The sequence below is a fragment of the Molothrus aeneus genome, chromosome 4 (genome assembly GCF_037042795.1).
Source record: "Molothrus aeneus isolate 106 chromosome 4, BPBGC_Maene_1.0, whole genome shotgun sequence".
NCBI lineage: Eukaryota > Metazoa > Chordata > Aves > Passeriformes > Icteridae > Molothrus > Molothrus aeneus.
The window spans coordinates 61569765-61581941 of NC_089649.1; the positions used below are offsets into that span (position 1 = coordinate 61569765).

General features: G+C 44.0%; 1 protein-coding gene across 6 annotated transcripts in view; it reads left to right on the top strand.

Moving 5' to 3' along the window:
* The window catches only part of WFS1 (wolframin ER transmembrane glycoprotein), a 52756-nt gene extending 49792 nt beyond the window's left edge, over positions 1 to 2964 (top strand). For all 6 annotated transcript variants that reach the window (XM_066548640.1, XM_066548638.1, XM_066548635.1 and 3 more), the window contains exon 8: positions 259 to 2964. In XM_066548640.1, the coding sequence (XP_066404737.1) occupies positions 259 to 2067 (1809 nt within the window). In that variant the 3' untranslated portion in view covers positions 2068 to 2964. The remainder of the gene's footprint in view (positions 1 to 258) is intronic.
* Positions 2965 to 12177: the final 9213 nt, after the last annotated feature.

The following is a 12177-nucleotide window of genomic DNA, read 5'->3' on the forward strand; positions in this document are numbered from 1 at the left end:
ATATGTGTCAAAGGTAATGAAATACATCTTGCCTGAAATCAAAATTGTCTCTGAGCTTCGTGTGACTGAGTTAATAAAAATGGAGCTAATAATCTCAGACATAGTAATTTTTTTTTATTGGCAACATTGATCCGAAATATAAATCTTTTCATGTTAGCTGAGGTTAGACAACTGGCTGCTACTGCTTCAGCTAGGAATGTCTGTGATGTAAAGATACAAAACTTCTCATTAATAAAATGCTTATTTCTCTTTTTCCAGGTTGTAAAATATCCACTTCATGCCATTATGGAAATCAAAGAATACCTTATAGATATTGCATCAAAGGCAGGAATGCATTGGCTGTCTACCATTGTTCCAACACACCATATCAATGCTCTCATCTTTTTCTTCATCATCAGTAATCTGACAATTGATTTTTTTGCCTTCATTATTCCCTTAGTCATATTCTATTTATCCTTCATTTCTATGGTGATTTGCACACTGAAAGTTTTTCAGGACAGTAAGGCTTGGGAAAACTTCCGTGCTTTGACTGACTTACTGCTTCGTTTTGAACCAAACCTAGATGTTGAGCAAGCTGAGGTGAACTTTGGGTGGAATCACTTAGAGCCGTACTTTTATTTTTTACTGTCAGTATTCTTTGTCATTTTTTCCTTCCCTATAGCAAGCAAAGACTGTATACCATGCTCAGAGTTAGCTACTGTCTCTGTTTTCTTCACAGTGACAAGTTACATGAGTTTAAGCACATGTGCAGAACCTTACACACGAAGGGCATTAATGACTGAGGCAGCTGCAGGTTGCTTATCCCTATTGCAGGTATTACCTGGGAATTTTGGCTTCTTGAAATTCTTAGGGAAAACCTTCTTTACAGTTCCTGTAGGCCATTTCTTTGTGATCAATGTAAGCATCCCCTGCCTTCTGTTTTTGTACTTGTTCTATCTTTTCTTTAGAATGGCCCAACTACGGAATTTTAAAGGCACCTACTGCTACCTGGTCCCATACCTGGTGTGCTTTATGTGGTGTGAACTCTCTGTGGTCATTCTGCAGGAGTCCTCTGGCATTGGGCTCGTTCGTGCATCCATTGGTTACTTCCTGTTCCTCTTTGCCCTGCCAGTACTGGGTGTAGGCATTGCACTGATGTGTCTTGTCCACTTCATTAAGTGGTTTTTGTCTTTGGAGCTCATGAAAATTGTGGTGACCCTGGTCTTGTGTGCTGTTCCTTTGCTCTTTCGATGGTGGACAAAGGTTAACTTCTCTGTAGTTGAAGTGGTTAAATCTCTCACTCGAAGCTCCATTGTGAAACTCATTCTGGTGTGGATTACAGCTGTGGTGCTGTTCTGTTGGTTCTATGTGTATCGATCTGAAGGCATGAAAGTTTACAACTCCACCCTGACGTGGAATCAGTATGGTTTCCTCTGTGGACCCCGGGCCTGGAAGGAGACCAACATGGCACGTACTCAGATTTTGTGCAGTCACCTGGAAGGACACCGAGTGACATGGACCGGGCGGTTCAAATACGTGCGCGTGACAGAAATCGACAATAGTGCAGAATCTGCAATAAATATGCTTCCATTTTTTATTGGTGATTGGATGAGATGCTTGTATGGTGAAACCTACCCTCTTTGTGATCCCAGAAATGTTACACTGGAGGAGGAAGAATTGTGTCGTCTGAAGTTTTTGACAAAGCATAAATGCCACATGAAAATGTTTGATCGGTACAAATTTGAAATAACTGTGGGCATGCCTTTCAGTAGCAAAAATGGAAGCAAGCCTATAGAGGAGGATGATATAACCAAAGATATTGTGCTGAAGGCAAGCAATGAGTTTAAAAAGGTGTTGCTGAACTTGAGGCAAGGGAGTATAATTGAATTCAGCACAATTCTGGAGGGTCGTCTTGGCAGTAAATGGCCTGTCTTTGAACTGAAAGCAATCACTTGCTTGAATTGCATGTCTAAACTTTTACCTGCAGGGAGGCACGTGAAAATAGAGCAGGACTGGAGGAGCACAGTGCATAAAGCCATTAAATTTGCTTTTGATTTTTTCTTCTTCCCATTCCTGTCAGCTGCATAATGTGCTCGCATATTGGTTCAGTGGTATTTTCAGCGTCCACTGCATTTACACTACCAAAGGTTTGGCTCCTTATGAGAAAAAAAAAAAAAAAAACCAACAAAACAACAAAAATCTACCTTGCTGTAGCAATGCTCAAACAGTGTGCTAATATAGAGCACTGGTTGAGTTTTGCCAGTGTACACACCGTATCTTGACCTTAAACCCTGTATGACTGAAGTAATATATAGTACTTTAATATTGTAAATGAATGCAGGGGATCACTGCTGACTAATTGCATGGAAACTGTTTTGTCCAAAATGGATATATTGGCTGTGGTACAACACTAGATGCATTCACTTGCTCAATGTTAAAAGCACTTTACTCTTTTTAAGTATTCACAATGTGCCCATTTGTATTTTCATAGGTATGATTTAGAATAGGTAACTGACAATAGCTTTTGTTGCATTTATTACTTGTATTTATTTGGTGTTTTCTAGGAAAAAGTGATCTTAGAGTCAGTACCTGGTGGTAATATTTGCGTACAGCAATCACTGTCTCACTATTTATCCAGAAGATAATGACCATTGTTTTTTGAAAGGGCACAACATTTCACACCCCAGCAAGGTTTTACAAAGTCCCCAGGCTTCTACTTAGCATTAAATATTGTGTATGAAATTTGCTCTTTGTTCTGATTGGTTACACTAAGGTATAGTCCATGCTGGTGTGTGAAAGACAAATACCAAGGCTGGTATTGAGATATTGGTACCAGTAATGGACAAGCCACAGCAACTGAAATTATACCTAAAGTCTCTAGTGGAAATGGAAATAGAATGTTTGTTTAATTACTTGTATTTTGCAAATAAACATGAAGTACAAACTTGAATTAAATGGGTACAACATTTGTTCATTATGCTTTGACATTGTGACCAGTTGTTTGTGTTGTGCTGATAGCAGCTTTCACTGAAAAGTACCATTTAGAATGTTTAAAATATTCTGATGTGAGATACTTGTAGTTGCACTTGACGGTTTTGAAGTCAACAGTAAAATCTGGGGTGCCAGGTGAAGGTTTCTTGCTGTGCAGTCTGCACAGAGTGCTTCCCCCTGCTTTTGGTGTGACTTTGGACCTTTTCTGGCCACTATGGCTGCACATTACAGATCCATCCTGCCATTTCCCTGACTGCTCCACTTTAGATTCCTTTTTGCCTTTGTGTGCCAGTCATCACCAGGACCAGGCTGAAGGGTTAGCAGTGAAAACCTGATGGAGAAGGGGAAACTTTTGGGGACAGTGAGGCAATGGCTGCATGCCAGCTATGAGTACCTTCTAGAGCATTACCCAGGGCTGCAGTTGGGAGGGAGGACACCAAAGGCATCTCCAGATGTGCTGCCCAGTGCCCACAGCAGAAGCTCCCACCATCCAAAGCCCCACAGTCATGCTTCAGCCCATAAGAAAATCTGTGAAGTAAAACCATATCTTCAGGGTGCTTCTAGCTTTGAAAACTTGCCAGTATCTCTCTTTCCACCTGGGGAAAAAAAAAAAAGGAATAAGATAGAAAGTAAATGCAAGTTTTGACAGCTTCCCTTACCCAGGCCCATTTTGGCTGGAAATAAGTCAAATTTAGGCCTTTCTCTTCTTTTTTTTAGAACATCTATAGGCTCTTTTTAGATACCCAAACATTCTTCCTGGCTCTGAAATATAAGCACAAAAGATTTTAAGTTTTTTAACTTTTTCCCTTACATACATACACAATTGTGAAACTTCTATTCATATGTTTGTCAGGAGGAGAAAAGGCAACAGTCTTGGGATTTAGAACTAATGTTAAAATTTCTCCGTTTAGTTTTTACCCTTTGTTTGGATGACAACTTAGTGACTTACTGTGGTGCATTTTGAAGGAGTTGTTACATGTCTTGAAAATGAAAAAGTGACTCAAGTCAGGTGTGGGAAGTTTTTCAAGAGGAGGGAGAGTACTTGATTTCTTTGGAATGAGTTGCTTTTTAAGAGACAAAAGGCTTAATCTTGGTACTTTAGTTGCAATCTGTATCATAATAACAACTCTTTAACTTGTATTGCAGCCTTTTTTGTGGAAGTTGGTAGAGGATATATGTGCTCTGTAGTGATAGGTTGATGGGGATTCTTGAATTTGTCAAGAGCCTCCTTTCAGCACAGGTGGGAAGTTTTACCCAGTGGCACATTGAAGGTCATTTTCCATCTGTGTTCAGTTCTTCAGTGCAGCCACAAGGGACGGAGGAAGCAAATTTTACTTCAAGACCTTTAAATAGTGCCTTTTAATGCCATTTCTCAAGTGTTTCTCCGTGATGTTTTTAAATTTTTATGGAAAAAGAGGGTACATTAATGACTTGAATGGATCTTGTCGATCTAGTGTTCAGTGTTCTGAAACCTTTACCAAATAAATCTTTCCTTTCTAAAGTGTATCTTAGCTGACAATCACAAAATTGCTGGAATTTAATAATCAAGGTGTTCTTGCAAAGGGTGCCTCTATTTACTTTGCACCTTGCAAGCAAACAGAGCACAAAATAACTTTGTTCCATTCCTGCTACAGCTCTGTGTTCCAAACCAGTCCATCTTCTAGGCTGGAGAGGCACAGAATCTGGCAGCTGCTGTTAATTATTCAATTATTCCTACATTTATTATTTTTTTACTCAGTTTTCAATATATGATGAATTATGAACAGTTCCATGGCAGGTGCCCTTTCTCTAGGCTGGCAATTCAGTCTTTTGAATTTGTATTAATAAGCGAAAGAGGAGGAGGATATTACATGGCTATTGACAATTCTAAATTAGGTTCAGCTGTTCTGTAAGTTCAGCTTTAGCATTTAGAATATAAAGAATTTAGAAAAAATATTCATTTGAATTTCATCTTCAATGTAACATGAAAAAGTACTGCTTGTTCTCCAAACTGGTACATTCTATCATAAGCATAGAAAAACAACACAACACGTAGAGAGATTCTGAATAACTTAAGAGCCCACTCTGTAATGACTAACAGCATCTTGCAGGAGGCAAGAATGCAGAGTTTTGCCTCATTCTCCCAGAGACAAAAATGGCAGATCTGTAGGAATTAATGTGGTTTTATTTCTTAGAACTAATGGATTTTTAAGTGGATTTTTACCTAATGGATTTTTAACTGTTATTAATGGGAAATTTGTTGCAATTTTTTTGTAACACAGGGTAATAAGAATGTTGCCCAGAGGTTCTGTGGCTGCCCCATCCTTGCACAGGTGTTTAAGGCCAGGCTGGGTGGGCTCTGAGCAATCTGGCCTAGTGGAAGGTGTCCCTGTCCATGGCAGAGGCTGACAGTCCCTTCCAATCCAACCATTCTGTGTTACCATTGGGATAGTGTAGTGCTTTCCTGTGTTCTTACACTGAGCTGCTTCTCTGCCTTCTGGCTTCTTTTTTTCCACTGGAAAAGGCAAAAGAAGGTGAGTGAATACCTTTTCAATACTTCTGAAACCCATTGCAGCCTCTCAGGGTAAGGCTCACATCCAGTAACAGTTGAAGGAGGCTGCACTCCAACCTCAGCTTCACAGCTGCAATTGTTTGAACAGCAGATGGATATGAAGGAAAACCAACAACTATGCCATTGAGCTAGAAATATATTAATCCATGCAGCAAAAATTAAGTGCAATTTGCAAACTTGTAAGGAGATTACATACCTGCTCCTGGCACCTACATAGAAGCAAGTGTTGCGTGCAAATAGGATGCCTGGAAACCAAACACCAAATCACATCCCTGTTTATATGCATTAAGATGGTTCATTTATTTTCATATTATTACTCAAAAGCTTTAATTACCTTTTACTCTTGGAAAAAAAAATCATTAGGATCCTGCAGTTCCTCTTATAAATCATAGCCTGATGTGGAAAAGATGAGAGTCACGTTCCCCTGAAAGGGAAGTGTTAAGCACTGAGAAAACTTGTGTTTTCCTCCCCTCTAACTAAGCTTCTACTTCAAGTTTTGAAGCAGAACAGGAACATGGAAACACTGCTTACAGCCTTCCTTTAAAAAATACATGAGTATGTTCTTTAAAAAGTCAGAAAGCCAGTCCTAGGGCACCCAGGAGGTCGTGTCCTCACCCAGGGGCACTGACCTCCAGAGAGAGCACATCTCTGCCTGGAGCCTCGCTCTGCTGGTTTGCTATTCAGGGCTTTTTGCTCGGAAATGGCAGGTGTGCTGGTTTGGCAGGGAGCAGGTGTCCCCAGCCTGCAGAGGGCCGGTGTCCCAGGCTGCAGAGAGCAGGTGTCCCCAGGCTGCAGAGGGCCGGTGTCCCCAGGCTGCAGAGGGCCGGTGTCCCAAGCTGCAGAGGGCCGGTGTCCCAAGCTGCAGAGGGCCGGTGTCCCAGGGCTGCAGAGGGCCGGTGTCCCAAGCTGCAGAGGGCCGGTGTCCCAAGCTGCAGAGGGCCGGTGTCCCCGGGCTGCAGAGAGCGCGGTGTCCCCGGGCTGCAGAGGGCCGGTGTCCCGGGCTGCAGAGGGCCGGTGTCCCAAGCTGCAGAGGGCCGGTGTCCCAGGGCTGCAGAGGGCCGGTGTCCCCAGGCTGCAGAGGGCCGGTGTCCCCAGGCTGCAGAGGGCCGGTGTCCCGGGCTGCAGAGGGCCGGTGTCCCAAGCTGCAGAGGGCCGGTGTCCCAGCCTGCAGAGGGCGGTGTCCCCGGGCTGCAGAGGGCCGGTGTCCCCGGGCTGCAGAGGGCCGGTGTCCCAGCCTGCAGAGGGCCGGTGTCCCCGGGCTGCAGAGAGCAGGTGTCCCAGCCTGCAGAGGGCCGGTGTCCCCGGGCTGCAGAGGGCCGGTGTCCCAGCCTGCAGAGGGCCGGTGTCCCAGGCTGCAGAGAGCAGGTGTCCCAGGCTGCAGAGGGCCGGTGTCCCAGGCTGCAGAGGGCCGGTGTCCCAGGCTGCAGAGAGCAGGTGTCCCCGGGCTGCAGAGGGCCGGTGTCCCGGGCTGCAGAGAGCAGGTGTCCCCAGGCTGCAGAGGGCGGTGTCCCCGGGCTGCAGAGGGCCGGTGTCCCCGGGCTGCAGAGGGCCGGTGTCCCCGGGCTGCAGAGGGCCGGTGTCCCGGGCTGCAGAGGGCCGGTGTCCCCAGGCTGCAGAGGGCCGGTGTCCCCGGGCTGCAGAGAGCGGTGTCCCAGCCTGCAGAGGGCCGGTGTCCCCAGGCTGCAGAGGGCCGGTGTCCCAAGCTGCAGAGGGCCGGTGTCCCGGGCTGCAGAGGGCCGGTGTCCCCGCTGGCCGAGCTCAGCTGGCGCTTTGCCTCCCGGGCCATCAGGTGGCACTCCAGGCTCACGCTGCGCCTTCCTCCCTCCGCCGCTGTCTCCAGAGGTCACCGCCAAGGAACAAAAGACTCAGGGTCTGGTTTTACTCCATTTCCAAGAGCAAATGCAGTTAGAAAAAAACCTCTTCTGCAAAGCAGATAACCATTTGTGAAGCCGATTCCCTGCCAGATACAAACGAAGTTAAACAAATGCCAAGCAAAGGCATCATTGTGGAGCGTGCCTGCAATCCAACACTATGAGAAGGGAGGAAAAAGATCTGGTTTTCTGTGTGATAAAAAAACTGCACAATGATAAATTAACAGCATATGAAACTTATGAAAAGTGCAGCCTAGCTGATTTGCAGCTTAGAAGGTTCTGAGAATGTTCCTGTCTCTAAGACCTTACAAACCTGTCAGTATCAGTCTGCATTGTCTGGTTCTGTAGTACAGTCAGTAGTGACAAAACACAGTCCTGATGGTGCTGCTGGTGGAAACCCTGTTTTCTTCCTGCATCTGCACGTCTCAGAAGCAAAAAAAAAAATAATAATCATGGTTTAACAGAGCTTAAACCTTTTTATTAACTCTATGTTATATGCACAAGAAGAAACTGAGAAAATCTGTGGCAGAATTTAATAAAAACTTAGAATTTCCCTTAAATCAGCATGGCTTCTACCTAACTGCAACTCTTGCTTGAGATACCTTGGACATTAGTTAACACAGGATTTGGGAATGTAGAAAACTTGTGGCAAGATCACACACCAGGTAAAGGCCAATAAGAGAAACTCTGCAATACTGATTTTTCATCTTTTACAGATCAAATAGATAGATGACAGCAGGTTTCTAGAGGTGTTTTGTTCTATTTTTGTAGATGGCAGGATTTTGTGCAATAATAGCAAGTTTGGCAACAGAAAGGGCCCTGTAAATGTTGCTGTTAACCACGGGAGACAGCAGTGCCTGACAGCAGGAGCTGTGTCATGCTAAATTAGAAAGGGCTTGAACCAAGCCCACAGAACCCATAATATCCCAGGAATCAGTGTTTGTCGATCTCAGCATGGCCTGTCTTTATCTGAAATAATTTAGTCACTTTAAAGAGCAAGGCATTTCAACAAAGCATCTCCTCTGTAGCTCCTCTCCTGCTCCTCCCTCCCTATTCATCGCTGTGACAGCAGAGATGTTTCCACGACAACAAGCCATGCTGTTGCCTCAGGTGACAAACTATAACTTCAATAAACAATCACTGAAAACAGCTTCAAACTATTAATTAGGTAATGGAAATGTTATTTTAATAGGGCTTAGATGCTTTGGAATTAGTTTACAGACCAAGTTCTGATCAAGAATTTGTCTAGAATCAAAGCCAAAGATGCCATGTGAAGGTCAGGATGGATATCACTGTCTGAATACTCTAAGAACCATCTTTAAAAAAAATCCTTTAAGATCAAAACATATTCAATCCAGAAGATGCAATGCAAAACAATTCAGAGTGGGTTTTTTTGTTTGCTTTTGGTTTTGTTTTAAAATTTTGTTCAAAGCACATACTGGCAGAAATTTACCAACTTTCCCGCTGAAAACAGTCCATGGCTGACACACTCCCCATTTGTGTGCCCTTGCACCAGTGTGACAGACAGATGATGAGCCCAGCAATTGGTTTTGCAATAAATAGATTTTTCAGTTTTCTCTTTACAGAAGATGCTTTCCTACTGTTATAAATGGATGATTCATAAATCTCTCCTAATACTGCTTCTAGTAACAGTTCAATTGATCTTCAATCATTGTTTAAAAAGTGAATCTCCATGGAGTGCTTCAGTCCTACAGCCTGAAGTGTCTCTAGCCCAGGGCAGCTCTTCTGTCTAAGCTTAGGGGTTCACAGTCTTTAAGTGCAGGTGGATACACTGAGTATATGCCTGTGCCTTATATCACAGTCCTCATTAGCATGGGCACTCTTTGGGGCTGTTGCCCTGGCAGAATTTCTTTTTTTACTTTGTTTATGATACTAAGTTTCTCCAGAATAGTGCATCTGTGAAGCAAGAGTGAGAAAGACAAGGGAGACAAGGGGTGCCACCTTTCCCATCTGTCCTGACTTTATGATGCTCATATCTCCATTTGTCTATTTAGCCCAGAAATAGATTGTACACCTAGAAGATTAGTTATAAGAGTGAAGGAGGGGAAGGAGCAGTTTGCAGGCTGTGCAAAGACCTGCCTTTGCAGTGCTAGATGTGCTCCTACTGCCCTCAGAGGCTGCTTATGGATTAAGTCCTACCTTTCTGCACAAAATATTTCCAGTCTGTGGATGAGGGACTCTGCACCACCCCTGCTGTGTGCTCCTCTCAGGCAGCTCCCTTTGGAGGGATTAACAACAGTCCTTGGAGCTCCCTTTGTAGGGCAGTGGGTTCACTGCTGTGTGTCATCACACAGCTGGGATCCAGCCATTGAGAACAATGTAGAATGGAACAGAATGTGCACTTAATACTGGCAAGAAAGTTTTTGAGGCAGAAAATGGTGAATTTTCTAAACTAACTTTTGCAGATGCCCTGTTGTTTTTGTTATAACTTCGTCAGGTCAAGGATGAAATCCAGGTTTGCTGCAGGCATGGCAAGGAAACCTTGAAACAGCTGTTGTATGGGGTTTCCACATAAAGCAGAGAGGTCTGACTCCAGTTGCACAAACCCTTGGAAGAAAAGAACTGGGGGAAATGTGTATCTGAGGAATGATAACTAAGGTACTACCCAGGAAGGGAAAAGATTGGGATTCTAAGCTGTACAAATCAGGGTATACATACTCCATCACAGCTCCTCTTGTGAAGTGATCACAACCCCATGCCTATTTCACTCTGAGTTTTCATTGTGGGACTCCTTTATTTCCCCTTGGAAAATTTTCAAGATCTTGCTTTGGTCCTATGGGCATAAGATCAATATACAAATCCTCAGGGTTTCTCTGCAAAAAGATACCTTTTCTGCACTTCTCTTCCTGCAGGAGAGCAGAGGATGTGGGTGTGGGCCATGACAGCACCCTCTTATTTGTGCAGAGGAGGGAGAAGGTCCACCCAGGTGCCTTTGGCAGGTGCATGTGCATAGGGCAGTTTTGTCCCTCATGGTGACCCGCTGCACAGGCTTTGTGTCTTGTGCACAGCAGCTGCCTCTTTGTGGTGGATTTTATAATTGAAGGTTTAAACAGTTAAACTGCTTTCTTAATGCATTTGTGGTTGCTAAGATACAACCTCTTCAATTCTGTAGATCTTCCACTTGAAATATAGCTCACTGGCAAATGGGGCTTTCCCCTCTGACAGCCCAGGAGAGGGGGAGCTGACAGGGCACTTCCCCTTGGACCGGTGAGAAACTGCTCCTGCAGCTGCCTGAGCAGGCTGGACTTGGTCCAGTGGTGGGTTTTACTGACTTCTAACCACTGTGTGTGGCTGAAGGAGAAGGCAGAAGGGGGAATGTGGGGAGCCATAGGATGTGGTAGAAGGAAAAGCACAGAGAAAAGAGGCAGCACAACAGGCTAGCAGCACAAGACTGGGGACTGACTCTGTAGAGGAAGAAAGGGAAATCTTTCTTTCCCTTTCTTTAGACAGCCTCAGGCTTCAATTGTCCTTCACAAGCAAGAATCATCTTCTCTGTTCTTTGATAATAAAGAGTGGATCTCAGGAGAATCTGGTTTTGGAACAGGTTTGACAAGACCTTGGGGATAAATTGTGCAGCGAGAGATTTCTTGCAGTTCTAGAAAGTGATTAGGAGATACAGATTTAAAGGTAGCACTTGACTCCTCAAAATTCACTAGCAATATTATAATAGCAGCTCAAAATAGCCAAATATTTTAAAAGGAAGCCTTAAAAAATATGTGGAGGAAGGTGGTATAAAATAGTGCAGCTTATCTCTCATTTCATGCTAAAGTAAGTCTTTACCTGTGAGGGTTGCAGAGAATATTTTGAACATGTTGACAGAGCTCAATTGATGCAGCAACATCTCTCTGGGTTTGCAGATCAATAGCTGTGAGAAACAGAGAGTGCAGCTGTTCATCCTGGAAAGGTGTTAGCAGAGATGTCAGAGGATGATAATTGAACCAGCAATGTTTTCCTCCCCACCTCTTCCACAAGGCAGTCCAAGATGTGCATAAATTTTCTGTGAGCATCACCTTCTGTATTGCAAATAGATCACAATGGTGGGATCTTTCCTATCTGTGGGAAACCTCTGCTTCTTTCTGCACCTTCATCACACTAAAGTGAGGACAAGCATGGTCCAGAGCACCATGCAGAGCTGCTGGAGGTGTTCAAGCCTCACCAAAGGGAAATGAAACCAAGTACCTGCCAGAGCTGGGGTGTTAGCAGAAGTTATTGACAGTGGGGTATCACTCTGGTGTCTTGCTTGGGCAGCATTTAGATTACAGATATTGACTGGAGGAATATCAACCTATTTTCTCCCAGTCTGGCACCCAAGTCCTTATTTCAGTTGGGTTTTTTTTTGGTTTTTTTTAAATAATGTACAGTGATTTCCCCCCGCCCCAGAATTGTTTCTCCTCTTTGACAAATGATGATGAAGCCAAAGAAGGTGGTGATGAGGTTTCTGGAGTTCTCTGAGCTAAGTACTCTTCTCCTTGAAAGACAGACACAGTGCCACATTCACATACCAATTGCCAGCTGAAGAATTCAATCCTGTATTTAAAGTTGATCTGCTTGGATGAGGCTGTTGCATGGGACATGCATATTAGTAGTATGATTAGTACTAGTTTTACAACAAGGACTGGCTGTCCAGGAAACCACGCTGCCTACTTTGATGGAGCCACTGCTGTAGGGTTTGTTTGAGCAGCCATGTTATAAAAACAATGTGCAGCATTGTCATGATACTTGAAATAACTGCTTAATGGAATTGTAGGTTTAAGGATCTTGTCC